The 27,288-nt window shown below is 46.7% G+C and overlaps 1 protein-coding gene across 13 annotated transcripts in view; it reads right to left on the minus strand.

The window, feature by feature from the left end:
• LOC120992310 (von Willebrand factor A domain-containing protein 5A-like) overlaps positions 1–27,288 on the minus strand; it is a 163,091-nt gene that overhangs the window by 77,318 nt on the left and 58,485 nt on the right. For all 13 annotated transcript variants that reach the window (XM_040421224.1, XM_040421223.1, XM_040421218.1 and 10 more), the window contains exon 12: positions 18,597–18,755. In XM_040421224.1, the coding sequence (XP_040277158.1) occupies positions 18,597–18,755 (159 nt within the window). The remainder of the gene's footprint in view (positions 1–18,596; positions 18,756–27,288) is intronic.

The following is a 27,288-nucleotide window of genomic DNA, read 5'->3' on the forward strand; positions in this document are numbered from 1 at the left end:
AGGACCTTTCACCTATTCTTACCCTATGAACTAAGTATACAGCCATGTGGAGCGGCGCCCAGGGATCTCACTGCACTTACTATTATCCCCAGGCGCCGCTCCGTTCTGCCGCTATGCCCTCCGGTATCTCCGTTCCCTAAGTTATAGTAGGCGGAGATACCAGTCCCTAAGTTATGGTAGGCGGAGTCTGCCCTAGCGCTGGCCAATCGCAGCGCAGAGCTCACAGCCTGTGAGGTTATTTTCTCCCAGGCTGTGAGCTCTGCAATGCGATTGGCCAGCGCTAGGGCAGACTCCGCCTACCATAACTTAGGGAACGGAGATACCGGAGGGCATAGCAGGAGAACGGAGCGGCGCCTGGGGATAATAGTAAGTGCAGTGAGATCCCCGGGCGCCGCTCCACATGGCTGTATACTTAGTTCATAGGGTAAGAATCGGTGAAAGGTCCTCTTTAAATGACTCATCAATGGTGTTACACAGTACATGTACATGGTCAAATGGTTGATGGGTCTGAATACTTTTTATATAGTCAACCAATAAAAGGTGCGCAGAGGAGGCTTCTATTATGAAATGAGCATAGACTCACCCCTACCAAAGGCATTTTGCCTAAAATAAGCACTTCTTGTGTCATGAGAGGATTCACTCTTAAGACGTGATTGGCAAAAGGTTCTGTATATTCTTAAGCTTCTTTCACACGAGCGAGAATTCCGCGCGGGTGCAATGCGTGATGCGAACGCATTGCGCAAGCACGGAATCCGGACTCATTGATTTAAATGGGTCTGTGTACATGAGCGGTAGTACTCACGCATCACTTTTGCATTGCATGAAAATCACAGCATGTTCTATATTCTGCGATTTTCACGCAAAGCTGGCCCCATAGAAGTTAATGGGTCTGTGTGAAAATCGCATCGCATTCACAAGCAAATGCGGATACGATTTTCACGGATGGTTGCTAAGAGATGTTGTTTGTAAACATTAACTTTTTTATCACGCGCGTGCAAAACACAGTAAATCGCATTGCACCCGTGCGATAAAAACTGAACGCGATCGCAAAAAAAACGGAATGACTTTGTGAAATTGCGCAGTTTTCACTGAACGCATCCGCAACGTATCCGGACACGTTCGTCTGCAAGGGGACTTATTTTGCCGCTAGCTATTACAAATAATGGTGAGAATTTTTTGAGTGGTGTAGTGCATTTTCATAAGTGTACAGTATTATCTGATGATAATATAGCCAAAATGAATGCTCATTGCCTTTAAGAGTGAAATCAGCTTGAACCAAAGTTCTGTTAGTGTCCATTCACACGTCCGTGTGTGTTTTGCGGATCCACGGATCCGTAGATACGCAAAACACGGACATCGCCGGCACTTAATAGAAAATGCCAATTCTTGTCCGCAATTGCGGACAAGAATAGGACATGTTCTATATTTTTCGAGTTTGGAATTGCGGACCCGGAAGTGCGGATCCGCAATTCCGGATCCGGGCAGCACATCGTCCTGCCCCATAGAAATGAATGGGTCCGCAATTCCATTCCGCAAAATGCGGAACGAAATTGCGGACATGTGAATGGACCCTTATGTGGCTGAAGAGGCCAAGATGAGTTCATGGCAAGTTCAGTTTATAAAAGAGTCATAGTGAATATAGAGAACATTGTATTTTAAAAGTTATTGCTAAAAGATATGGGTTTTAGCAATAAACCCATATCTGAAGGGATTTTGTCTGTGTCATGGCTAAGCCATGACAAGATAAGAATTTATATCCTTAAGGCCTCATGCACACGGCCGTTGTTTGGGTCCGCATCCGAGCCACCATTTTGGCAGCTCGGATGCGGACCCATGCACTTCAATGGGGCCGCAAAAGATGCGGACAGCACTCCGTGTGCTGTCCGCATCCGTTGCTCAGTTACGTGGCCCCGCCAAAAAAATAGAACATGTCCTATTCTTGTCCGTTTTGCGGACAAGAATAGGCATTTCTACAATGGGCCACCCGTTCCGTAAATTGCGGAAGGCACACGGACGGCTTCCGTTTTTTGCGGATCGAGCATTTTATCTGTATCTGATATGCTGAATACAAGCCTGCGTTTGTGAGTACAATAAAAGTGTTTTTTTTCGATACACTTGGGGTATTGCACAATATGTTTTATCTTTAGATAAGGGTGCCTTGGTGACTGGAGACTACCGGTTGGAATCTGTGACGAGGTTGCTGAGAATACGCCGAATTTGGATGCTTTATTTCCATGTTCACGTGTCTACGGTGTGGTGAATAGCGCGGACCTGAACTTTATCTATTTTTCATTGAAAAGGTAACCTTGGATGAGGATGTATTGACTATTTCTCTTGAAGGGGGAAATCACAAAGTCGCAGACCTGGCCAAGAATACTTAATCCATGGTACGGATTGAAAAGGTCAATGACAATTTATTGATTCCCATACGGGTGAACAATATATCGCGGGTGAAATATACCAAGTTGGATCTGAAATCCGAAACCAGCTACGTAAGCCTAGGACTCTTAAAACAGGTCACCAATCCTAAAATGATCAAAAGTTCCTCTCCACAGGACCAATGGGTTCATGATCTGGATGGTCATAAAGTGGTTGCAAGATGTCTTTTGTCTATCTCAATAGAAAGTCAGACTACAGAACACGTTTTTCGTGTTGAATGAACCACGGCATCAGATGTATATAGGTAACAACTTTCTACACCAATTTGCCGTGCAAATTGATCTGGTCAATAATAATCTATGGTCCAGATTACCGGGAGACCCAGAGGGGTACCAGGATGTAGAGCAAGCCTTAAGATGGGGACAACAGATGGCCTATGCCGTGAGTATCATGGTTGCTGATGAGGTTAAAATCCCTGAAGGATGCAAACCATTTCTTCTTCCCATTCAAGGGAAGAAGGGACAAAATTTGAAGAACGCAGATGCTTTGATCTGTTAGTCCAACCGAATGCAGCAACTCGGCCTGAAGGTAAAACTCACTCCTATAATAAACATCCATCAGGATCCAATGCACATGATAATCCATAGCATGGCTCCCCATAGCATTTCTCTGCAAAAGAACACCGTAATTGGTCTAGCTATGGATTCAGAATATTATACTTTTGGATTCCAGAATAATATCATTGGACTTGATGAATACCTGATGAATACCAGAATAACAGAAGAACAGGTAGTGGAACAATGTTTTTCCTCAATACCTGAGGGGTTATTCAATATCCACTCTGTTTATCCTTTCAGTTCTGAAGAAGGTATACATGCCAAATCGAAGAATCATCATTGGTTTTCAACCATGAGATCGATGAAAAGAAATATGAGTCATGCCAACAAGGAAAGGATAAGGTACGCTACACCCAAAATGATTTAACTAGTGAGCTTGAAGAAGCTTACGGGTTAAGTCAACCTGAGATCTTTCCAGAATTTCAGGAACGGGTGGAAGAGCAAATATCTATAGCAGACACATGCTCCAATGAGTCAGAGCGTTAACAGCTAAAAGGAGCTCTTCACAGAATTCCAGGACAGGTTTTCCAAAGATTCTTATGACTGTGGAGAAACAGACCTACATGTTGCAAGAATCCAGACAGATCCCGATGCACCTCCTGTCTTTGTCAAACAATACCGACTTCTGCTGGCGGCTTACGAGTCACTATCGGAAAACATAAAAAACCTGGAGAGGAGGGGCATCATCCGTCCGGTACATAGCTCGTTCAACCATCCTATACTTTGAGCTCGTTCAACCATCCCATACATTGACCAGTATTTGGCGCGAATACAAAGGATCCAAAATTTTCACTGCCCTTGATTGTGCGCAAGGATATTGGACGATTAAAGTGGACGAGAGGGATCAGTACAAACTGGCCTTCACATTTGGAAAGCAACAATATGCATGGACCAGACTACCCTTCGGGTACATAAATGTGGGCCATGAATTTGCTGCGTTCATGCATAAGGCAATGCCTGATGCCAATGAACGAGGTACCTTATCCTATGTGGATGACATCCTAAAGCAAGACTTTTGAGGAACACATTGCAGAACTGAGGCATGTATTAACCCAACTGAGAAAAGCTGGTGTGAAACTTTCTTTGTAGAAGGCTCAATGGTGTCGTGCCAAGGTTAATTTCCTAGGTCACGAAATCACTGCTGATGGAATCAACCCACAGAAGAAGGTGGAGGCAGTGATCAACACCAAGTCACCTACAAATCTCAAGAAGTTGAGATCATTCCTGGGTATGATGAACTATTCACGTAAGTTCATAGATAATTTATGCCGAAATTACAAAATCTCTTTTGCAGTTGCTGAAGAAAGGAGTAAAATGAGAATGGAGTGAGCATCAGGGGCAAGCTGTGAATGAGCTAAAGGCCAAGCTTGTCCAGGCCCCATGCTTTGCCTATCCAGAGGGTGGAAAACCTTTCTTCGTGGAAACAGGTTTCACCAACAAAAGCGTGAGTGCAGTCCTTTTCCAAAAAAATGAAAACCTGAACAAGATCATCTCCTATGCCAGCAAATCCTTAGCACCAGTTGAGATAAAATTCAATAATTGTGAAAGCATTATTGTCAACAGTGTGGGCTTTGCAATATTTCAGGAGCTTTATACAAGGCGAAAAGATCATTGTGGAAACTGCACATCAACCACTACAATATTTGCAAAGTGATAGATGAGGCGGCAATTCATAATGAGGTGGTTATTATGGGGGACTTCAACTACCCAGATATAGACTGGGAAACTGAAACTTGTATATCTCATAAAGGAAACAGGTTCTTGGCAATAACCAAAGACAATTACCTCTCCCAACTAGTTCAGGACCCGACTAGAGGGACGGCCATACTGGACTTAGTATTAACCAATAAGCCTGACAGAAAACTAGACGTGCAGGTTGGGGGACACCTGGGAAATAGTGACCATAAAGTAATAACCTTCCAATTATCATTCAAAAGAGCGTTTCTACAGAGAGGAACAAAAATACCAAACTTTAAAAAAGCTAAATTTAGCCAACTAAGAGAGGCCATAGGCCTAACTAAGTAATAAAGGGAGAAAAGACAAGAAATGAATCGCACATCTACTGCTATGCTTTGATCTCATTCCTGCTACTACTGCAGGAGACAGCACTAAATAGCGCATGTGTACCACCTCCTATGCTGCATGCTGAATGAGGCATTAGTGTACATTTTGATTAAAAGGCATAAGCCCACTCACCACGCCAAGGTTGCCTCTATGAGTGGGTCCTAACCCAACATTGGCAGAGCACTGCACGGCGACCACCGCCGCTGCGGCGCCATCCCGGCCGGCGGCGGGACCCAGCAGCCAAACAGCACCCCTGCTGCCTGATCATGCCATACCTAGCATTGGGCCCCACCAACCAGCCAGAAAAACAGCACAGTGGCCCCCGTGCAGCACCGCACCATGTGAACAGTTGTCAAAGCTCACCTCATCTGAAGTTCACAGGAACTCCAACTGAGAGCATGATAGGCTAATTTAACCCCTACTAATGAATACTAGGCTAATTAAAATCACCTGGCGTATGGAAGGAGTGCTGATCCAGGGACAGAGTTTCTATACAAGTAATAAAGGGAGAAAAGAATGAATCGCACATCCACTGCTATGCTTTGATCTCATCCCTGCTACTACTGCAGGAGACAGCACTAAAAATAGCGCATGTGTACCACCTCCTATGCTACATGCTGAATGAGGCAGAAGGCCTAACTGGGACAAAGTCCTCAAAAATAAAAATACAGCCACAAAATGGGATATCTTTAAAAGCATCCTAAAATCTGGGAATAAAAGGTTAAGGAACAAAAAGAAACCAATGTGGATAAATAGAACTGTAAAGAAAGCAATAAATGACAAAAAGAAAGCATATAAATCACTAAAACAGGAGGGTAGCACGGAAGCCTGAAAAACTATAAGGAAAAAATAGAACATGTAAAAAACAAATAAAAGCGGCCAAACTAGAGACCGAGAGATTAATTGCCAAAGAGAGTAAAACTAACCCTAAAATGTTCTTCAATTATATAAATGTTAAAAAGTATAAATCTGAAGGTGTCGGCCATTTAAAGAGTAATGAGGGGGGAGTCGCAGAGAGCAACGAGGAGAAAGCAAAGCTGTTAAATATTTTTTTCTCCAATGTATTGTCACATCCAGACAGCTGAGAAGCTCTGACAGGAGCTTTCCAGATCCTCCTCCTTGAATTTCTTTGTTTTGGTTTAGTTCCTCATCTCGTTAGTCTATCTCAGCTGTCATGCAGTTGGACTGATTGCTGCCCTTTAAGTTCCTCCCCATAATGCAGTAGTGTGCGGCTTATACAACTTCCTGGAGTGTGTGTGCATGCTGTTTCTATTTCTCAGTCCTCTGCAAGATAAGTGTTGTTCCTTTATTTGTTATTTTCTGTCTGCTGGATTTTAGGAGACCCTGACTCCCTCCGTGTCTAGTGTAGGGAGCCGGTGGTCGTGTCCCCTCACTATTGTAGGGTATTCAGGTATTTGATAGCCGAGGTACGTGGATATGCGCCCATCCACCTTTCGGGTGTTCGCATAGGCTGAGCAGTGAGGGAAAGTGCCAGGTCTTATGCAGGGGTCTCCCTTTTGTTCCTTAGTTGTGGATCCAGTGAGTCATTGATTGTGGTCTCCCTTTTGTTCCTTAGTTGTGGATCCAGTGAGTCATTGATTGTATTACATTTTCTTGTTTCCTGTACACCATCCGTGACATGTATTCACTGAGGAAAATAAACTGTCAGATGACATGCAGAATGTAAAAAATAAATTCCCCATTAATAGTGTCCTGTCTGACCCAGGAAGAAGTACATCAGCCAGGACCGGATGGAATACACCCCCGTATCCAAAGGGAATTAAGTAATGTCATAGCCAGACCCTTATTTCTGATATTTGCGGACTCTGTACTGACAGGGAATGTCCCACAGGATTGGCGCATGGCAAATGTGGTGCCAATATTCAAAAAGGGCCCAAAAACAGAGCCTGGAAACTATAGGCTGGTAAGTTTAACATCTGTTGTGGGTAAACTGTTTGAAGGTTTTCTAAGAGATGCTATCTTAGAGCATCTCAACAGAAATAAGCAAATAACGCCATATCAGCATGGCTTCATGAGGGATCGGTCATGCCAAACTAATTTGATCAGTTTCTATGAGGAGGTAAGTTCTAGACTTGACAGCGGCGAATCGATGGATGTCGTGTATCTGGACTTCTCCAAAGCATTTGACACTGTACCACATAAAAGGTTAGTATATAAAAAGAGAATGCTCGAACGGAGAAAACGTCTGTATGTGGGTAAGTAACTGGTTCAATTATAGAAAACAGAGGGTGGTTATTAACCGGTACACACTCAGATTGGGTCACTGTCACTAGTGGGGTACCTCAGGGGTCAGTATTGGGCCCTATTCTCTTCAATATATTTATTAATGATCTTGTAGAAGGCTTGCATAGTAAAGTATAAATTTTCGCAGATGACACTAAACTGTGTAAAGTAATTAACACTGAAGAGGACAGTATACTACTACAGAGGGATCTGGATAGATTGGAGGCTTGGGTAGATAAGTGGCAGATGAGGTTTAACACTGACAAATGTAAAGTTATGCGCATGGGAAGGAATAATGCAAGTCATCCGTACATACTAAATGGTAAAACACTCGGTAACACGGACATGGAAAAGGATCTAGGAATTTTAATAAACAGCAAACTAAGCTGCAAAAACCAGTGTCAGGCAGCTGCTGCCAAGGCCAATAAGGTAATGGGTTGCATCAAAAGGGGCATAGATGCCCGTGATAAGAACATAGTCCTACCACTTTACAAATCGCTAGTCAGACCACACATGGAGTACTGTGTACAGTTCTGGGCTCGTGTAAACAAGGCAGACATAGCAGAGCTGGAGAGGGTACAGAGGAGGGCACCTAAAGTAATAACTGGAATGGGGAAACTACAGTACCCTGAAAGATTATCAAAATTAGGGTTATTCACTTTAGAAAAAAGACGACTCATGGGAGATCTAATTAATATGTATAAATATATCAGGGGTCAGTACAGAGATCTATCCCATCATCTATTTATCCCCAGGACTCTGACTGTGACGAGGGGACATCCTCTGCGTCTGGAGGAAAGAAGGTTTGTACACAAACATAGAAGAGGATTCTTTATGGTAAGAGCAGTGAGACTATGGAACTCTCTGCCTGAGGAGGTGGTGATGGTGAGAACAATAAACGAATTCAAGAGGGGCTTGGATGTATTTCTGGAGCGTAATAATATTACAGGCTATAGCTACTAGAGAGGGGTCATTGATCCAGGGAGTTATTCAGATTGCCTGATTGGAGTCGGGAAGGAATTTTTTATTCCCCTAAAGTGGGGGAAATTGGCTTCTACCTCACAAGGTTTTTTTGGGTTTTTTTTTGCCTTCCTCTGGATCAACTTGCAGGATGACAGGCCGAACTGGGTGGACAAATGTCTTTTTTTTGGCCTTATGTACTATGTTACTATAGGATCAAGGCTGGAAATCTGTCAAACAGCAGGATAACCGCCTGGACAATGTCATTAATGGGATGGCCGTTGGAGATCAGGTATAAACAAAATAATAAGAACCCAGTTGCTCAAGGATTAGCTGAACTTCATGATTGTTTCAAGGCGGAAGATAAAGGTAAGTCACCAGAAAATGATTTCCTGGAAGAGCAATCTTCATCTCCATAAAACTCTTATGAAGAGGAGTACTGCAAAACATTACCGTGTGTATATGTAGATGGCTGTTCTTTCCATACGGATATAGGAACACTGGTTGCAGGCGTCGGAATTGTATGGAATAATATATTCTCGGATATGTCCCTCGGATACAAAATCGGTCCCAAAAGTAGCCAGGTCGCAGAACTTACCCCTGTGTACAAAGCCATACAAATGGCTATCAAATATGATATTAAAGAGTTTGCAATAATCACAGATTCTGATTATATTCGTAATAGCTTTGTGGAGTATTTACCCGGATGGAAAAGCTCCAACATAATGAGAAGCAATAACAAGCCAGTAAACATGGTAGGATGTTTTGTAAGATCGACGAGATGGTTATTACCCACAGTCTTACCATTTACTGGAAAAAGGTAAGGGGTCATTCAAAATATCCCGGTATGGATAAGGAAGGAAATGATCTAGCAGACTCCCTCGCTAAACAAGCAGCCATCAATGGAGAAGTTTTGGACGTGGGTGACCTCATGGGAACTATCCAAGTGGATGCAACAACAAGAAGTCAGGCCCAAAAGGGAACTGAAGCCAATGTGTTGCAATGGAGCCAAGATTCCCCTAGTGAGGATCTTTTTGCAAGCCAAAAGGGGGGTCCAGTTATTGGTACCTTTTATAAACACATTGAAGATCCACACAATTGTCCCATGTATGTACTGATATGTGTAATGCAATATTTTATAGGCGCAAGATGCCATCACAGATTATTTCCATTGTCTACGTTATCCTAATCTTGGGGAAGGAGTCCCACGCCGATCCGATTGCTGTGCCAGGTCCTTCATCCGGAATCATGCTGCAGGACGCTGCAGGGTTTATACTGACGAACAAGAGGATTCTATCCCAGAAGATCTACATCAGCCTGGATCCACGCGTCTTCGTCGAGAGACAATTCAACGTGTCCGAGATCCTGTCGCCGGAGATCCAATCCTGGTATCGGACATACATCAGATTTTCCCAAGAACGGATTACGCAGATCATGGAACAGGCAAGAAAGACCCTGACCACAGAACAATTTTCTAGAAACCAAAGACCAAAGCGATTCATTTCTCCAATCGTAGTTGCCATAATCTTTGGTGTAGTTGGCGCTGTTATTGCTACCGGTGTAACAGTTGCCAATTCCATCTCTATCGAAAAATTAGAGCTTGAAATTGGTTCATTGAAAAGGAACCTACTGAATATTCATGCAGAGATGGAGAATCAAAACAAACATTTATGGGAATTACATTCTGTTATGCAGGATCTATGGGATGGTTGAGTATCTTGCGATGGATAAGGTTCTCCAGAAGGACTTTAGCCAAGCTCTGGTTGGAACACTATACACTAAGTCTACGCATTGAAGAAGACTTATGAAAAGCCCTTTTGGACTTTCCAATACAATAATGCGCCCACAAATAATTGTACAACATACACCTCAATAAGAGGCGACACTCAACTGCCAACCACGGTGAACTGGTAGAGCGTTATGTAAGCAGCCAGGAGTTGTGTATATATACTGGGTATGATCAACAACATCTATAGAGTATAGGAGACATGGTAGAGCAGGCCCAACCCACAAGTAGGTGGACTTTGTTTCCTCAATGAAGCAGTTAAAAGAAAGCTGCTCATTGAGGCCAGTGGGATTGATGGTTTTAAGCTCAAAAATCCACCAGGTCTCCCTCTGCAATATCCTCCTATCAAAATTGCCCCCTCTCTTCAGAGGAGGGATTACTTCAATACCCATGAACGTCATGCCCTTCCAATTACCATTGTGGCTGGTGTCTATGTGTTTGGCTAGTGGGGTGTCTCTTTTATGCCTGATGTCTCCAAGGTGCTCCCCCACCCTCCTTCGAAATTCACGCGTGATTTTACCCACATATTCCATGCCACAGTGACATGTGGCCTTGTAGATTATTCCTTTAGATCTACAGTTAAGGAATCCCTTTATGGAGTAGCTCTTGCCGGTTACATTGCTAAAGAAAACTGAGCCTTTCTTGATAAAGGGGCATGCGACGCAGCCACTGCAGCGAAAGCAACCCTCAAAGGGTTTGAGCCAACTCCCCGACTGCTCATTGTTCTCGCTAAAGTGGCTGCGTACTAGATGGTCTCGTATACTCCGACCCCTGCAATACGTAATGTTTGCAGTAGGTGCGACAATTTCTTTAATGTCTGGGTCCAGCAGTAAAATGTTCCAATGTTTAGATAGGACCTCACACACTTCTCTGGCAGCCCCATCAAAGGTACCTATTAGGCGAATCTGTTTATCCCCCTTCTCTACCTTATTGGGATGGAGGAGCTCCGTTCGACTTCTTGAACAGGCTTTTTGGTAGGCTACTCTGAGAGTCGAGTCAGGATAACCTTTTTCCCTGAACCTCTCTCGTAGGTCATCAGCCTGTTGTTTAAATTCCTTAAAGGTGGAGCAATTCCTCCTCATTCGCAGGTACTGTCCAGTGGGTATACCCCTTTTCAGGGGAAGGGGAGGATGGCTGTTCCAATTTAGAAGGGAGTTAGTAGATGTTGGCTTTCTATATGTTTTGGTTTGAAGTTCACCCCGACTCCCTCTCATGATCATTATATCCAGAAAGGGTAGGGAATCTTTTTGAGCTTCTGGCGTGAACCGCAGCCCCACATCATTGATGTCAAGTCCCTCCACAAAGTGTTGCAATTGGCCAGCCTCCCCATTCCACAGAAGAAAGATATCATCGATGAATCTGACCCATGTCCCCACATGTGCGACCACATGGGCCAAAGATTCACCGAATACGTTTGTCTCCTCCCACCAGCCCAGGAACAGATTGGCATACGAGGGGGCGCAGGGACTCCCCATCGCCGTGCCCCTGAGCTGGTGGTAGAAGACACCATCAAAGAGGTAGTTACACGTCAGCTTGAAGGAGTAGTTACACGTTTCACTTGAAGGAGAGAAAGCACCGTCAGTTCAATAGAGATTTGCAAGACTTCAGAGAAAACAGAGTCTACATCACTATTGAGCGCAGAACCCAAAGAACAACTGGGAAGCCTGATTCGGACATCTCTTCAAGTGAAACTGATATCTCTGAAGGCGAAAAGGAGGGTAATCAATCAAATCGTGGAAGAGGTCGTGGACGCAGAAGGGGAAGAGGGTCACATGGAACGTATGAAAATAGTGGTTCACGGGGATCCTATGATAATAGTGGTGTACGTTTTTTAGAACATAGAATACCGTACCATCTGCGTTACCACAACCCAGCTGCATCATCCAGTGGTGGTTTGTTGATAGTACATTATTACTCCACATTTTTCTTATGTCGGTATTTGTATTGGATTTATAATCATTCATAAATAAATTTTATTACATGACACGGAGGCTCCTATTGCATTCTCTTTCTTTACTGCAATCTATAGCAGCACAGAGAAAAAACCTTTACCACAAAGGGTAACCATGGCAACAAGCCCTCCCCTAACCCAGTATAAGAGTCCTGGAATCCAACAGCTCCTCCTCTTTCTTTGCTGCTCCACATCAAGATAAGTACTCTTCTATGTTGTGTAGCTGATTTTACAATTCACTGTGATACTGGTATAATTATACGGATATCGCTGGGGTTTCTCCCCTCAGCTTAGCCCTTGGTCCTCTGGACCTCTTATTTATCCTGTGTGATTTTACTTTATTTTACTTTATTCTCGGGTTTGTATTCCCTTATTTCCCTGTGCCCTGGGAGTTTTTTCCCTCGGTTTAGTTCTTCTCCCTCCTGCCCGGTGTCCCCGCTTCCTTCTTTGCCACCTACTTTGTTTCCGAGCGCTAGTCCGCTTGGCCACTCCTCCTCGCCATCTTCTTCTCCTCGCGCGCCTCTCCCGCTTCTGTATTCGCCGCGGTGGGAAGACTCTCAGACTTCCGGCGGCTGACCAGAAGTCTCATGAATTCTCGCGAGACTTCGGCCGCCATCTTTGTCCTGCAGTTCGCGCTTCCCTTTGTCGCGGCCACACCGGATCACAAGTATCTACAGTTCCTGTGCGCTCTGAGTCTCCCTCTCCCTTTTTTGCTGTTCACTAGCTGGTCAGTTCTATCATGGCAGAGGGCAATAACCCCATTAACCCTGCCTTACCTGAGCTTCCTGAGGATGTTGAGAATCCTTCTTTGAGCCATAATTTACCCTCCAGCCCTGAGGCATTACATACCTCTGATTTTCAGCGCTCGGTAGCGGCCGCTATCCAAGCCACGATTCCACCACTGAGAGCGCGCATACGTCGCGCAAAAGAGCCCATGCCCGCCGGGCAGAAAAGGCGAGGCCTTGGAAGTGCGCCAGAGCGCAGCCTGAACCCGATTCTGAATCAGAAGTAATAACGGATGAGGAGGCAAATTTACATAATATATCTTCCGCGGAAGAGGAGCTTGATTACATGGAGGAGATCCTCCCTAGCCCCTCTACCACTTTGGTGGAACCTGTGGTCGCCCCTTCTGACCCACCTCCAACACCTACTTCTGCGGTCATTGACCCGTCAGGAGAGTCTCTTTTTGACCCAGACGCTTTACACCACCCTCGGTCCTCTGAATGGTTGCCATTCGACCACGTGGCGAGATATTTAGAGTCTCGGGTTCGCCAACCCCTGTCCAAGGAGGCAAGAAATAAGCTAAGGGCATAGTGCCCTAGGCCCATAATTCCTAGCAAGGTGGGCGAGACCCCTTCGGTAGACCCGAAGATGACGCAATTCCTGGCTAAGTCTGGATGGAACCCGCGTAGGGGTTTGGAATCGGCCTTGAAGGCCTGTCAAGACAAATTGCTTGACATTTTAGGTCCTCTGACCAAGATTTTTGAAATGGCAGAATCTGCCAGGGCCCAGAATATACTCGTTGACCCTGAAGAGCTTAGCGGATGGGTCCAGAGAGCGGTGTGCATCACCGGTAATGTCAATTCCTCTCTTTCCATCGAGAGGCGTAAGGCTATCCTTTTTAAGATAGAGCCAAAGCTCTCTAATTTAGCCCCCACGGAGGCCGGCAAGGACGCACAGGGTCTCCTGTTCGGAGACTCCTTCATCAAAGACCTCGGTCAATTTGTAGGGGCCTTCACTGCCCTTGATAAGGCACAGTCGTCAATGAGACGCGTCTTTCAGGGGCGGGTCTCTTCTAGGGCCGGCAGCTCCAGGGGCGCCTGTCCGGCCGTGCATCATTTCCGACCCGCGGCCCTGCGGGTCAAGGCTCCTACTCATACCGTGCCTCGCAAGACGCAAGACAACCTCCAGCATTCTTCCCGTCCCGGGGTCCTTCATGGAGATCCAGAGGCCCCAGAGGCTCTTCCTACCGTCGACCCCTCGGTAAGTCACCCTCTGTGTTCTTCAACAGTTTGGATAGGAGGCAGACTTCATAGTTTTTCCCATGTCTGGTCGACTGTTACCGCAGACCCTTGGGTCTTGTCCACAGTTCAGGGGTTCCATATAGAATTGGTAGTTCCATCTGTACAGATCCCCACCCCCCCACCCTGTTTGCCTTCCGCTGCAGAAGCAGCGTCTTCTACACATAGAACTGCTCTCTCTTTTTCGGAAGGGCGCGATAGAACGGGCTCCATCCCACTCCACCGGAATCATCAGCAGCATGTTCCTGGTGGCCAAAAAAGACAGCCAGATTCGTCCGGTGATCAATTTTCGTCCCCTGAATTACTATGTCCGTTATCGCCATTTCAAAATGGAGGGCATTCACCTTCTTCGGGACATGCTCCTCCGGAACGACTGGATGGCCAAACTCGATTTGAAGGACGCTTACCTGACGGTCCCGGTAGCAGATTCTTCCAGGGCCCTTCTACGTTTCTATTGGGGCTGAGAAACTTGGAGGTTTACCTGCCTTCCATTCGGCCTGTCATCAGCTCCTTGGTGCTTCACCAAGCTGATGCGGCCGGTCATGGCCTTCCTCCGCAGTCGCGGGATTCGTCTTATTATCTATCTAGACGACATCCTTCTCATGGCCCAGGATCGCAACCTCCTCCTGGAGCACCTATCGACTTCGATAGATCTTCTGTCCCGGTTAGGGTTTCTCATCAATCTAGAGAAATCTTGCCTAGTCCCGTCCCACTCCATCGAGTTCCTGGGTTTTCGGATTGACTCTACCACAGTGTCACTCAGTCTCCCTTCCACCAAGGTTCGCTCTATTCGCAAAGAGCTTTTCCGGACGTTATCTCTCCCACAAGTCTCCCTACGTCAGCTTGCCCGCGTCATAGGCCTACTATCCTCCTCCATCCAGGCGGGCCCTTCAACGCCTCAAGATTGCACACCTTCATGCCGGTGCTACATACGAGGACCTGACTTCCCTAGACAGGGAGACCAGGGACGAACTACAGTGGTGGATCCACAATCTGGAAGCCTGGAACGGCAAAGCGATCTTCGGCCCCCAACCCAACTTCACGATAGAGTCGGACGCCAGCCTCTCGGGCTGGGGTGCCTACTGCAACGGCGTTACCACCGGAGGCTGTTGGTCCCCTGCAGAAGCGAACCTACACATCAACTCCCTGGAGCTACTGGCCGGCTCCTTTGCTATTCGCAGCTTCACGAATGGTATGGCCAATGCATGTGTCAGACTACGGATGGACAACATCTCGGCTGTTCGTTATGTCAACGCCATGGGAGGAACACGTTCTTCGGCCCTTTCCCATCTAGCGAGGGACTTCTGGGAATTTTTCCTAGACAGGGACATCAGTGTTGTGGCAGAGTATCTACCGGGTTTACACAATACTCACGCGGATTGGTCCTCTCGTTTTCTGGTGGATGCCAGCAATTGGAAATTAGACGGGATGATGTTTTCCTCCATTTCTTCTCGATGGGGTCCTATGTGCATCAACCTTTTCACTTCTCGTCTGAATTCCAAGCTTCCAAGATTCTACAACTGGAGGCCGTATCCGGACGCGGAAGCAGTGGACGCGTTTCTCCAGGATTGGACCAATCTTCTGTCATATGCGTTCCCACCATTCATGATGATCCCACGAGTCCTAGCTCAACTACGTCTTCAGAGAGCCGAGATGGTTCTGCTGGTTCCCTTCTGGACAGCCCAATCGTGGTTTCCTCACCTGCTGGAGTGTCTGATTCAACCTCCCTTACTTCTGCCGTAGTTCCCAGACCTTCTACTCGACCCGTCAGGTCGCCAACATCCGCTCGTGCTGGACGGTTCTCTACGCCTGCTCGCGTGCAGAGTTTCAGGGGTTCCTGGGACGTCTCGGGTGTTCCGGAGACAACTAGACATCTTCTGGAAAACGCATGGGCCCCTGGGACCAGAAGATCTTACCGTGCTGCCTGGAGATCTTGGACTGACTGGTGCCTGGCAAGGGACTTGGATCCCGTTTCAGCCCCTGTAACGGAGATCTTGCAGTTTCTCACGTCTCTTTTTGAGTCAGGTAAAGCTTACCGTACGATTAACTTATTCCGTTCTTCCATATCTGCCTATCATTCGGGTTTTGACGGTCATCCTGGTCAACATCCATTGGTTTCTCGTCTTCTCAGAGGTTCCCGTCTTGCTCGTCCCCCTCGTCCACGTTTTTCTTGTACTTGGGATGTCTCCTTGGTTCTTTCCCTTTTTTCCTCCTGGCCCTCCAATGACCAGCTGTCCTTGCGACAGTTGTCTGCCAAATTGGTTACTTTATTTTGTCTGATTTCGTGCAAGCGAGTATCCAATGTCAGGGCCTTAGATTATGATGCTAGATCTTTTACACCCGAGGGTGTCGTTTTTAACATTTCTCGCGTACCAAAACCAACATAAGATCGGTTTCTTACCCTAGTTTTCCCGAGGTTCCTGCCCTTTGTCCGGTCGTGTGCCTCCAGGTGTATGAGGCCCGCACATCTTCTCATCGTTCTTCGGCGTCTCCGGAATTATTTCTTTCCTATCGTCGGCCCTTTTCTCCGGTTACTTGTGTCACTTTGGCCAGATGGGTTAAGTGGGTCATGTCCTTGGCTGGAGTGGATACTTCTGTTTTCATGGCTCACTCCACAAGAGGTGCTGCTTCTACGTCTATGGCGGCAGCTGGTGCCCGCTTAGTGGATATTCTTCGGTTGGCAAACTGGTCTCGAGTTTCCACATTTCGGGAATTTTATTTCCGACCAGCTTTAAACTTGCAATAAGAGCCTCCGTGTCATGTAATAAAATTGTTTGACGTAAAGTCATGATTTTATTAAGGACACGGAGGCGAGTATTGCCCCTCCCCTATTTGTTTTTCCCTTCCCTTTGTTTTCTACTATGGTATTTATATATTTGGTGTACTGTTCTTTACGTGCTGTTATTATGCTCCATATTTATTTATATTTATTAATAATCACCATATGTGCCTTATTACTATATTGTCCTGTTTGCATTCTACATTGAACCGTTTGTTTGGATCTACAGTACATTAGATTTACATTAGTTATGTTTCTCTTTATCTGCTCTTTTTTCTTAGGATAAAAGCCCGGGTATTCTTGGAGCTTGAGGTCAAGTTTTATTCCATTACCGTTTCTCTACAGTCATCCCTGTTGGATGTGTTCGGATTGAGTTCTTCGCGGTTGGAGTTGGTTCTGTTTGGTTCACGACTGTTTGAGGATGTGTCTTCATCAAAGAAAGATGAGGAGCTGTTGGATTCCAGGACTCTTATACTGGGTTAGGGGAGGGCTTGTTGCCATGGTTACCCTGTGTGGTAAAGGTTTTTTCTCTGTGCTGCTATAGATTTCAGTAAAGAAAGAGAATGCAATACTCGCCTCCGTGTTCTTAATAAAATCATGACTTTACGTCACAAACTAGGAAAATCATGCAATTATTACATATATTTTTACATAAATAATTGTCCCTTTGTTTCACTGCACAAAACAAATTAAGATACTCGATAAAAGAACTTAGCAACGATTATGTCCACCTGAAGGATCATATAATTTTTATATACAGTACAGACCAAAAGTTTGGACACACCTTCTCATTCAAAGAGTTTTCTTTATTTTCATGACTATGAAAATTGTAGATTCACACTGAAGGCATCAAAACTATGAATTAACACATGTGGAATTATATACATAACAAACAAGTGTGAAACAACTGAAAATATGTCATATTCTAGGTTCTCCAAAGTAGCCACCTTTTGCTTTGATTACTGCTTTGCACACTCTTAGCATTCTCTTGATGAGCTTCAAGAGGTAGTCCCCTGAAATGGTTTTCACTTCACAGGTGTGCCCTGTCATGTTTAATAAGTGGGATTTCTTGCCTTATAAATGGGGTTGGGACCATCAGTTGCGTTGAGGAGAAGTCAGGTGGATACACAGCTGATAGTCCTACTGAATAGACTGTTAGAATTTGTATTATGGCAAGAAAAAAGCAGCTAAGTAAAGAAAAATGAGTGGCCATCATTACTTTAAGAAATGAAGGTCAGTCAGTCAGCCGAAAAATTGGGAAAACTTTGAAAGTAAGGGCTATTTGACCATGAAGGAGAGTGATGGGGTGCTGCCCCAAATGACCTGGCCTCCACAGTCACCGGACCTGAACCCAATCGAGATGGTTTGGGGTGAGCTGGACTGCAGAGTGAAGGCAAAAGGGCCAACAAGTGCTAAGCATCTCTGGGAACTCCTTCAAGACTGTTGGAAGACCATTTCAGGGGACTACCTCTTGAAGCTCATCAAGAGAATGCCAAGAGTGTGCAAAGCAGTAATCAAAGCAAAAGGTAAGAACCTAGAATATGACATATTTTCAGTTGTTTCACACTTGTTTGTTATGTATATAATTCAACATGTGTTAATTCATAGTTTTGATGCCTTCATAGTCATGAAAATAAAGAAAACTCTTTGAATGAGAAGGTGTGTCCAAACTTTTGGTCTGTACTGTATATATTTTTTTTTTGATCCTCTCTTTTATATGAAGATTCTTTTTATATAGAAGATATACGACAGTGGGGTTTTTGGGATCTAGAGCTTTGGACCCGATCATACCTACCTTTCCTTTCAGTTGGGCATACACAATGGACCTTTGTCCCTGGAAGATGGCGGTGGGGACCTTAGACAGGAGAATGGCTTCCATGCCAAAGGGAAGAGACCAAGTCAGCGAGACATTCTTCACAGTGGGCTGTAAGGAACATTTTAGAGCCCGAAGAACCTAGTAGGCAAAAAAAAAACTAAAAACTTTACGATCATTGAACTTCTTTATTGAAAATGTTACTTGGTTTCACCTGCCTGTATGTGAAATTGTGCTAATTTTTTAATGTTCTTAGCTAATGACCTACTTTGAAGGTAAAGGAATCATTCTTTAGCGGCAGCAGATTGCCCTGGTATGAACAGAGATGTACTGACTGCAAGTCCCCATACAGAGGGGATGATAGCTTCATAGTCATCTCTCCTCGCTCTGTCAATCAGGATAAAAAGGGAGGGATTTGCAGAGGAAGCAGGAGGAGCAAGGGTGCACAGAGTGACTTGGATCCGCCCTCAGTGCACTTAACTGATCATTAGCATATGGATTAAAAGTATTTTTTCTCCAGAATTAAGCAGACCTGATCACTAAAGTGAAAGATATCATTACATTCAGCTGAGCTAGTCACACTGATGTATCCTTCAATATCAGTGATTCGTTTTTAAACAGGTCATTACTGGAAGAAGGGGTGGGTTGTCATGAGGAAACTATATAAGATACAGCATTAAAGGGGTTGTCTCACTTCAGCAAATTGCATTCATTATGTAGAGAAAGTTAATACATGGCACTTACTAATCTATTGTTATTATCCATATTGCTTCCTGGATTAATTTTTTCATCACATTATGTCTCCATGGTTACGACCACCCTGCAATCTAGCAAAGACTGTCATGCTTGCACACTATAGGAAAAAAGGAGATTTTTGTATAACTTACCAGTAAAATCTCTTTCTCGCTCTTCATTGGGGGACACAGGAACCGTGGGTATAGCTATGTCCTCTAGGAGGCGTTGACACTAGTAAAAGCTTTTAGCTCCTCCCCTGGCAGCTATACCCCCTCCAGCCTGGAGAGAGAGCTTCAGTTTGTGTACAAGCAGTAGGAGAAGCAAGCCAACCAAAGAAAAAACATGAAACATCAACCATGCCAAAAGACCCAACGGGGTTCAAACCAGCAACAGCTACAACTGTGGTCGAACAACAATACTGGGTGGGTGCTGTGTCCCCCAATGAAGAGCGAGAAAGAGATTTTACTGGTAAGTTATACAAAAATCTCCTTTTCTTGCCCATATTCATTGGGGGACACAGGAACCGTGGGATGTCCAAAAGCAGTCCACAGGGAGGGAAAAACCACAGACCCATGGAAGCATCTAGGAACTGCAAGACCACGTGGCCCAAGGCAGCGACCGCTGATGCATAAGTATGCCCCTGGAAAATTTTTGTGAACGTGTGTAAGGAGGACCAGTAGCCGCCTTACACAGCTGAGCAGCCGAAGCGCGATTCCTCCGAGCCCAAGAAGCGCCCACTGCTCTATGAAGTGAGCCATGACACCTAAGGGCGGAACCCTGCTCCGGGGGTGCGGTATGCTTCAGCAGTTACAGACCGAATCCAACGTGCAATCGCCACTTTGGAGGCCGCCAATCCCTAGCGAGGACCCTTCGGAAGACAAAAAGGGGTTCCGTACGCCGGAAGAGACTGGAGGCTGCCAAATAATGATCGGGGATCTGACAATGTCCAATAATGTAACTCCCTTCCGTAGTATGTGAAGGGGAGGAACAGTGAAGGAAGGACAATTTCTTCATTGATATGTAAGTCAGAGACCACCTTCGGGAGAAGAAGGAATGGGCCGGAGAACCGCCTTATCCTTGTGAAGAACCAGGAAGGGTTTTCTGCAAAAGAGTGCCCCCAACTCGGACGCCCGTCTGATGGATGTGATAGCCACAAGAAAGATTACCTTCTAGGACAGGAGTCGGAGTGAGATCTCCCGCAAGGGCTCAAAGGGAGAAGACTGGAACGCTGAGAGAACTATATTCAGATCCCAAGGCGGTAAAGGACGGTACGGAGGAACCGTATGTGCCACTCCCTGAAGGAAGATTTCCATGGGCACCAGGGAAACCAGAGTACGCTGGAAAGCTGCCCCAGGATAGAAGCGCCAACACCTGACCCATCAGGAAACTAAGGGCTAAACCAGGTCCAACCCTGATTGTAGAAAGGATAGGACCGTGTGGAGAGAAAAAACGGAGTGAGAGGATGTCCCGGCTTCACAGAATCCCAGGAAGGACCTCCAGGTCCTAATAGATCCTGGGCAATGCAGGCTTCCTGGCCTGAATCATAGTGCGGATGACGTCCGCCGAAAACCCTCTCCACGTCAGAATGGCGGTTTCAATAGCCACGCCGTCAACCAAAGACTATAAATGCTGATGTAGGACCGGACCCTGTGAGGAAGGTCGTCTCTGAGTGGCAGTGACCAAGGGACATCTCCTAGAAGAAGAACGAGGTCGGCGTACCACACGCAACTGGGCCATTCCGGAGCGACTAGGATTAGTCGGAATGCCCTCCATCTTGATCTTCCATACAAACCTGGGTAGGAGGGGAAAGGGGAAAAAACACGTAAGGAGGGAGAACTCCCGCCAAGGAGATATCAGGGCATCCACGCCGCATGCTTCCGGAACTCTTGCTCGGGAGAAAAAGGTGGGAAGCTTTCGTGTAGATACCGTTAGCACACCCGGACAAGTAGAAGGAGGGTCCCTGTAGAAGGAGGGATGTGGAGGGCGCCACAGCCGACCAGTCGGGACCGGAGCGTGTCTGGAAATGGAAGGCCACCAAACGAATACCCTGTGCAAATGCAGATGAGGAAAGGTAGTAACGTGGGAACTACCAAGGCATGCGGGGTGGCTATGAACCATGAGCCAGAGGAGGAAAAAGACCGGAGAAGAATAGGCTAGTTCTAAGTCAAAGATTAAGTGGCTGTGCAAAAACACTGCCTGAGGAGGAAGCCAGGCAAGGGGAGTCACACTGTATTGCTAGCCCCATCCCCCAGCAGAGGAGGGGGCCACCCACAGAAGCCACCGAATTCAGTGCTAGAAAAGTCCACCACCTGAAGAATGAGCTGCAGTAGAACCAAAGTATGTAGTGGTAACGCAAATACCACTCCCACAGTAGTAGCCAGCGCTTGCCAGTGAGCGCAGAACTGAGGGGGAGGCCTGAGACTATCTGTAGAAGCCATGTACCATACTGCCCCAGTTAAGTAGAGCTAACTTAAAAACTCTACTTGTAAGGGCACTGAACAGGAGCAACTGCCAAAGCTAGCGCTGGGGGGGGGGGGGGAGCCCCTAACTGAGGAGGATGTCCCACTGCAGCAACTACGAACTCAAGCATTAGCAAAAAAAGCTGCACCTGTGGAGAGTGCCAGCATAACCACTTTCCCAAGAAGGAGGAGTGGTGGATAGAGAATAAAGAGTCAGTGAAACACTCGACTCGCTGGAACGTACTCACCAAATATGTGCAAAGGTGCACGCACTATGCATTGATGCGGACAATATCATGACCGACAGGAATGGTGGAGGCCCATGGAAATGGGGGGTCTCTGGTACACATAAGTGACTAGGCAACCCCCTGGAAAGACAGAGGATGAGCATGTCCAAAACCACGCCAAAAAAAGGAAGGAATAGCCACCGTATCCACTGGCGGCACCAGTATACCACTAGAGTAAGAGTACCGACTTTCGCCACGTCCCATTGTGAAAGCGAAGGCACCTAGAGCCGTGACGTAGTTGAGTTGCAAAATCCCAAGATGTTTAGTTATTCCCTGCTAGTGGATCACTTGCGGAAGGGGTTAATGCAACAGGAAGCACGGTGAAGTGCAACACTCTGCCTATGGAAAGGGATAGCGCGACAGTCGGGACCATATGCAATGGTAGTGCAATTACTCTACCTATGGAAGGTGGAATGCATATGGCAAGTACTTAAGCCAGTGGTAGGGAAAATATTCCACCTATGAAGGGGGTCAATGCCGACGGCGGGAACTAGTGCATATGGCGAGTCCTGTACCAGGTGGGAGTACAATTATTGCACATAAGTAAGGGTGTAATGCCTACAGCACAAAATGTAACCAGAGATAATGTCATCGCGCCACCAATGGAAGGGGCTAATGCATACGGCAGGCACTGAACAGTGGAGATGCAATTCCACCACCTACAGAAGGGGGAATGTATACGCCCGACACTGAAACCAGTGTACCAGTACTTAGTCCACCTATGGCAGGGGACAATGTATAAGGCAAGTACTGTATCCCAATGTAGTGCAATAACTCCGCCCATGGAAGGGGACAATGCATACGACAAGTACTGCTGGCCACCGTAGACGCAATCCTGGGAGATTGATTCGGATTCATGCCAGGGTCTGAATCAGTAATTCCCCCCCCCCCCCCCCCCCCCCCCTTAGACCTGACCCTCTGTGTCTGAGCATGACCCAGTGAGGAAGGGTGGATGGTGCGGAGATATTCGAGAAGAAATATGTCCTGCTGTGGTCCGCTTGCGTGTAGATCTACCCCTCAGAATCTCGCCCTTGGCAGTAGCGGACTGCGCAGGTGGGGACTTATCAACCAAACAACCCCGGAGGGAGGATTGGGAAGTTCCAGAGGCCTTCCACTGGATTGCGCAGGTGGAGAATTATCAACCAAATGACCCGGGAGGGTGGATTGGGAATGTCAGAGGTCCTTATGAATTGCACAGGTGGAGAATTATCAACCAAACGACCCAGAAGGGTGGATTGGGAAGTGAGAGGTCCTGTAATGAATTGCGCCAGTGGAAAAAATAAACCAACCGACCCAGAAGGGTGGATTGGGAATCCTCCAGATCAACCAAACGACCCAGAAGTATGGATTGGGAATGTCAGAGGTCCTCTATTGAATTGTGCTGGTGGAGAACTATCAACCAAACGACCCAGAAGGGTGGATTGGGAATGTCAGAGGTCCTTCTTTGATTGTGCAGGTGGAGGATTGTCAGCCAACGCCCCCGAAGGGCGTATAGGGAATCCTTCAGGGTTCCCTGTATTGCGCAGGTGTATGCAGAAGTATCAACCAAGCGGCCGTGAAGGGCGGATTGGGACTATGAGAGGTCCTCCTGTGACCGGGACAGGGTACGGGCCCAGTCTGGTGCCGCACGGTTATGCATAACCACTTTCCCAAAATGTGTGCTGAGGGGACCGAGGCCTGTATTAAATGCTTTTTTTTTTTTATAATACTGGAGAAAAGTATGAAGGGTTACTTCTTGAGTAAATAACTGCACTGTTTTCTAACTCCTTGAAGACCCAGCGCCGGCCAAAAGAAATGGCTGGCCAGGAAGGGTTAAAAGGGGGAACAGCTAGGCGGGAAGAATTCCTTCCCGACGGCCTGGGGGAAGAGGGGGCCTGGAGCGGAGCAGATCTTCCGTGCGCATCGCCCCCACCGGCCGGGGGTGCCCGCTCCCGGGAGGAAACGGACACTGCCGCTGGATGCAGGTCGGGCAGAGGTAGTCACCCCCGCAGTCGGAGTCCCCCATGAAGTAAAGGAGCTATGCAGTGCACGAGGCGTCCGCGATTGTCTTGTCTGCCATTAACCCTGTTGGAGTGGTGCGCTTGGCGCCTGTTCCCGATAGGGGCGGAATATGGAGCTGGATAGCGGGGAGCGGGAGCTGTTCGCTCCTCTTTCTACCGCTAATTTAGTAGCTGTCTGCCATATTAACCCCCTATGGGCTGTCCGTCGGCCTAGAGGGGGAGGGAGAGGGACTGTTTTAGGGGTCTTGGAATGCCCTCCATCCTATAATAATAAAGACCCCTGGCAGCTTTATGCCTTGCTGTGTCCCAGGAGAGAACTATGCCACAAGGGAGGGAGGGTTGAGGGCACCAGTGGAGAACTATGCCAAAAGGGAGGGGGAAGAGGTTAATATTTACCTAGTCCCGTGTACTCACCTCATCTTCTGTCCTGCCGCCATCTTCACCCTTCCTCTTCTCCAGCAGGGTCACCCCTTCAGCTACTTGCACCGTAGTGGCAGGATGCTGGAAAGGGGGCTTGGATGGGTGACCCTTCTGCTGGCGGGATGCAGAGGAGCGAGGCTGCCCTGGTCCACCTTGTCTTCTTGTGGGGGAGGAGGCAGCGTGCTCCCCCGGGAGAACAGGGAGGCTAGGCGACCACTGTTTCCCACCTGAAAGAAGGAAAAATAAAAAAATAAAATAAAAAAATCTTCAGGGGCTACCCTGCAGAGCAGGGAGGTCTTGACTCCTATTGACAAATTTCAGAGAAAAATTAAATATATAGCAATAATATAGGTGTCCGTGAAAGTGAATATTAGCCTGGAGATTGGACCCTTTTATTTACACTAGAAAAAACTAAAGCTCTCTCTCCAGGCTGGAGGGGGTATAGCTGCCAGGGGAGGAGCTAACAGCTTTTACTAGTGTCAACGCCTCCTAGAGGACATAGCTATACAAGCAGTGTATAATGTGATGGAAAAATGAATCCAGCCAGCAAAGGAGGCAATATGGATAATAACAATACATTAGTAAGTGGCTTGATAAATGCCATTTGCTGAGCAGTGCTCCAGACTAAAAAAAATACCTAGTAGCCACTGGCTCCTGAACTGAAAAATTTAGGAGCCAAATTAAATTTTTAGTCGCCAAATCGAAACCAAATCCAAATTTTGGTATTGTGACAACGCTACGCCGATCAGATCGGCGTAGGGCTGTTTCGATACCAAAATTTTGATTCGCTTTCGTCACCATAAAAAAGTATTGCGATACTCAATACCGCACAAAAAAAAAAAAAAAACACCCAAAAAAGCTGCGTGCATTTCGCATTTTATGAAACGTTCGGCCCATAATAGAACAGTCCTATCCTATTTTTTGGGGTGACAATGTGACTAAAAAATGGCGAATGATCACCGCATAGGAGATATTTTAAAATAATTTAATAGTTTGGACTTTTCGGACGCAGCGCTATGTAATATGTTTATTTATTTATTGTTTATATATTTTATTTTATATGTAAAATTGGGAAAGGTGGGATTTAAACTTAATATTTTAGGGTACTTTCACACTAGCGTTTTTTATTTCCGGCATAGGGCTCTTTCACACCTGCGTTATTGTCTTCCGGCATAGAGTTCCGTCGTCGGGGCTCTATGCCGGAAGAATCCTGATCAGGATTATCCTAACACATTCTGAATGGAGAGAAATCCGCTCAGGATGCATCAGGATGTCTTCAGTTCCGGACCGGAACGTTTGTTGGCCGGAGAAAATACCGCAGCATGCTGCGCTTTTTGCTCCGGCCAAAAATCCGGAACACTTGCCGCAAGGCCGGATCCGGAATTAATGCCCATTGGAAGGCATTGATCCGGATCCGGCCTTAAGCTAAACGTCGTTTCGGCGCATTGCCGGAGCCGACATTTAGCTTTTTTCAGAGTGGTTACCATGGCTGCCGGGACGCTAAAGTCCTGACAGCCATGGTAAAGTGTAGCGGGGAGCGGGGGAGCAGTATACTTACCGTCCGTGCGGCTCCCCGGGCGCTCCAGAGTGACGTCAGGGCGCCCCAAGCGCATGGATCACGTGATCACATGGATCACGTCATCCATGTGCATGGGGCGCTCTGACGTCATTCTGGAGCGCCCCGGGAGCCGCGCGGACTGTAAGTATACCGCTCCCCCGCTCCCCGCTCCTACTATGGCAACCAGGACTTTAATAGCGTCCTGGGTGCCATAGTAACACTGAAAGCATTTGGAAGACGGCTCCGTCTTCAAATGCTTTCAGTACACTTGCGTTTTTCCGGATCCGGCAGGCACCTCCAGCAACGGAAGTGCATGCCGGATCCCAACAACGCAAGTGTGAAAGAGGCCATAGAGTTCCGTCCTAGGGGCTCTATACTAGAAAAGAACTGATCAGGTATATCCCCATGCATTCTGAATAGAGAGTAATCCGTTCAGGATGCATCAGGATGTCTTCAGTTCAGTCATTTTGACTGATCAGACAAAAGATAAATCTCCGGCGAAAAAAACTGAAGATTTGCCTGAATGCCGGATCCGTCATTTTTCCCCATAGGAATGTATTAGTGCCAGATCCGTCATTCAAAATACCGGAATGCAGGATCCGTCCTTCCGGTCTGCGTATGCACAGACCGGTAAAAATGTGAAAAAAGATACAAGATGGATCCGTCTGTCCGCATGACAAGCGGAGAGATGGATTCGTTCTTGCAATGCATTTGTGAGATGGATCCGCATCCGGATGCGTCTCACAAATGCTTTCAGTCACATCCAGATCGGCGGATCCGGCAGGCAGTTCTAACGACGGAACTGCTTGCCGGATCACACTGCCGCAAGTGTGAAAGTAGCCTTAGTGTTTGTGGTTTGTTTTTGTTTTTTTTTACTTACTATTAGCCCCCTTAGGGGCTGGAACCCTTGTCCTATTCACCCTTAGGCCCCTTTCACATGGGTTAAATTTCTGCACGGGTGCAATGCGTGAGGTGAACGCATTGCACCCACACTGAATCCGGTCCCATTCACTTCTATGGGGCTGTGCACATGAGCGGTGATTTTCACGCATCACTTGTGCGTCTGGAGCCCTGCGGAGGTGAGACAACCCCTTTAAGCTTTAATTAGTAGGAGCTCATCTATTGTGGAAGGATGCAGACAGAGATTCCATATCATCTGTTCATTCCTTCTCATAGTTGCTGCTCGGAATTATGGACTCCTCCACAAGCTAAGTA

The sequence above is a fragment of the Bufo bufo genome, chromosome 2, assembly GCF_905171765.1.
Source record: "Bufo bufo chromosome 2, aBufBuf1.1, whole genome shotgun sequence".
NCBI classification, from domain to species: domain Eukaryota; kingdom Metazoa; phylum Chordata; class Amphibia; order Anura; family Bufonidae; genus Bufo; species Bufo bufo.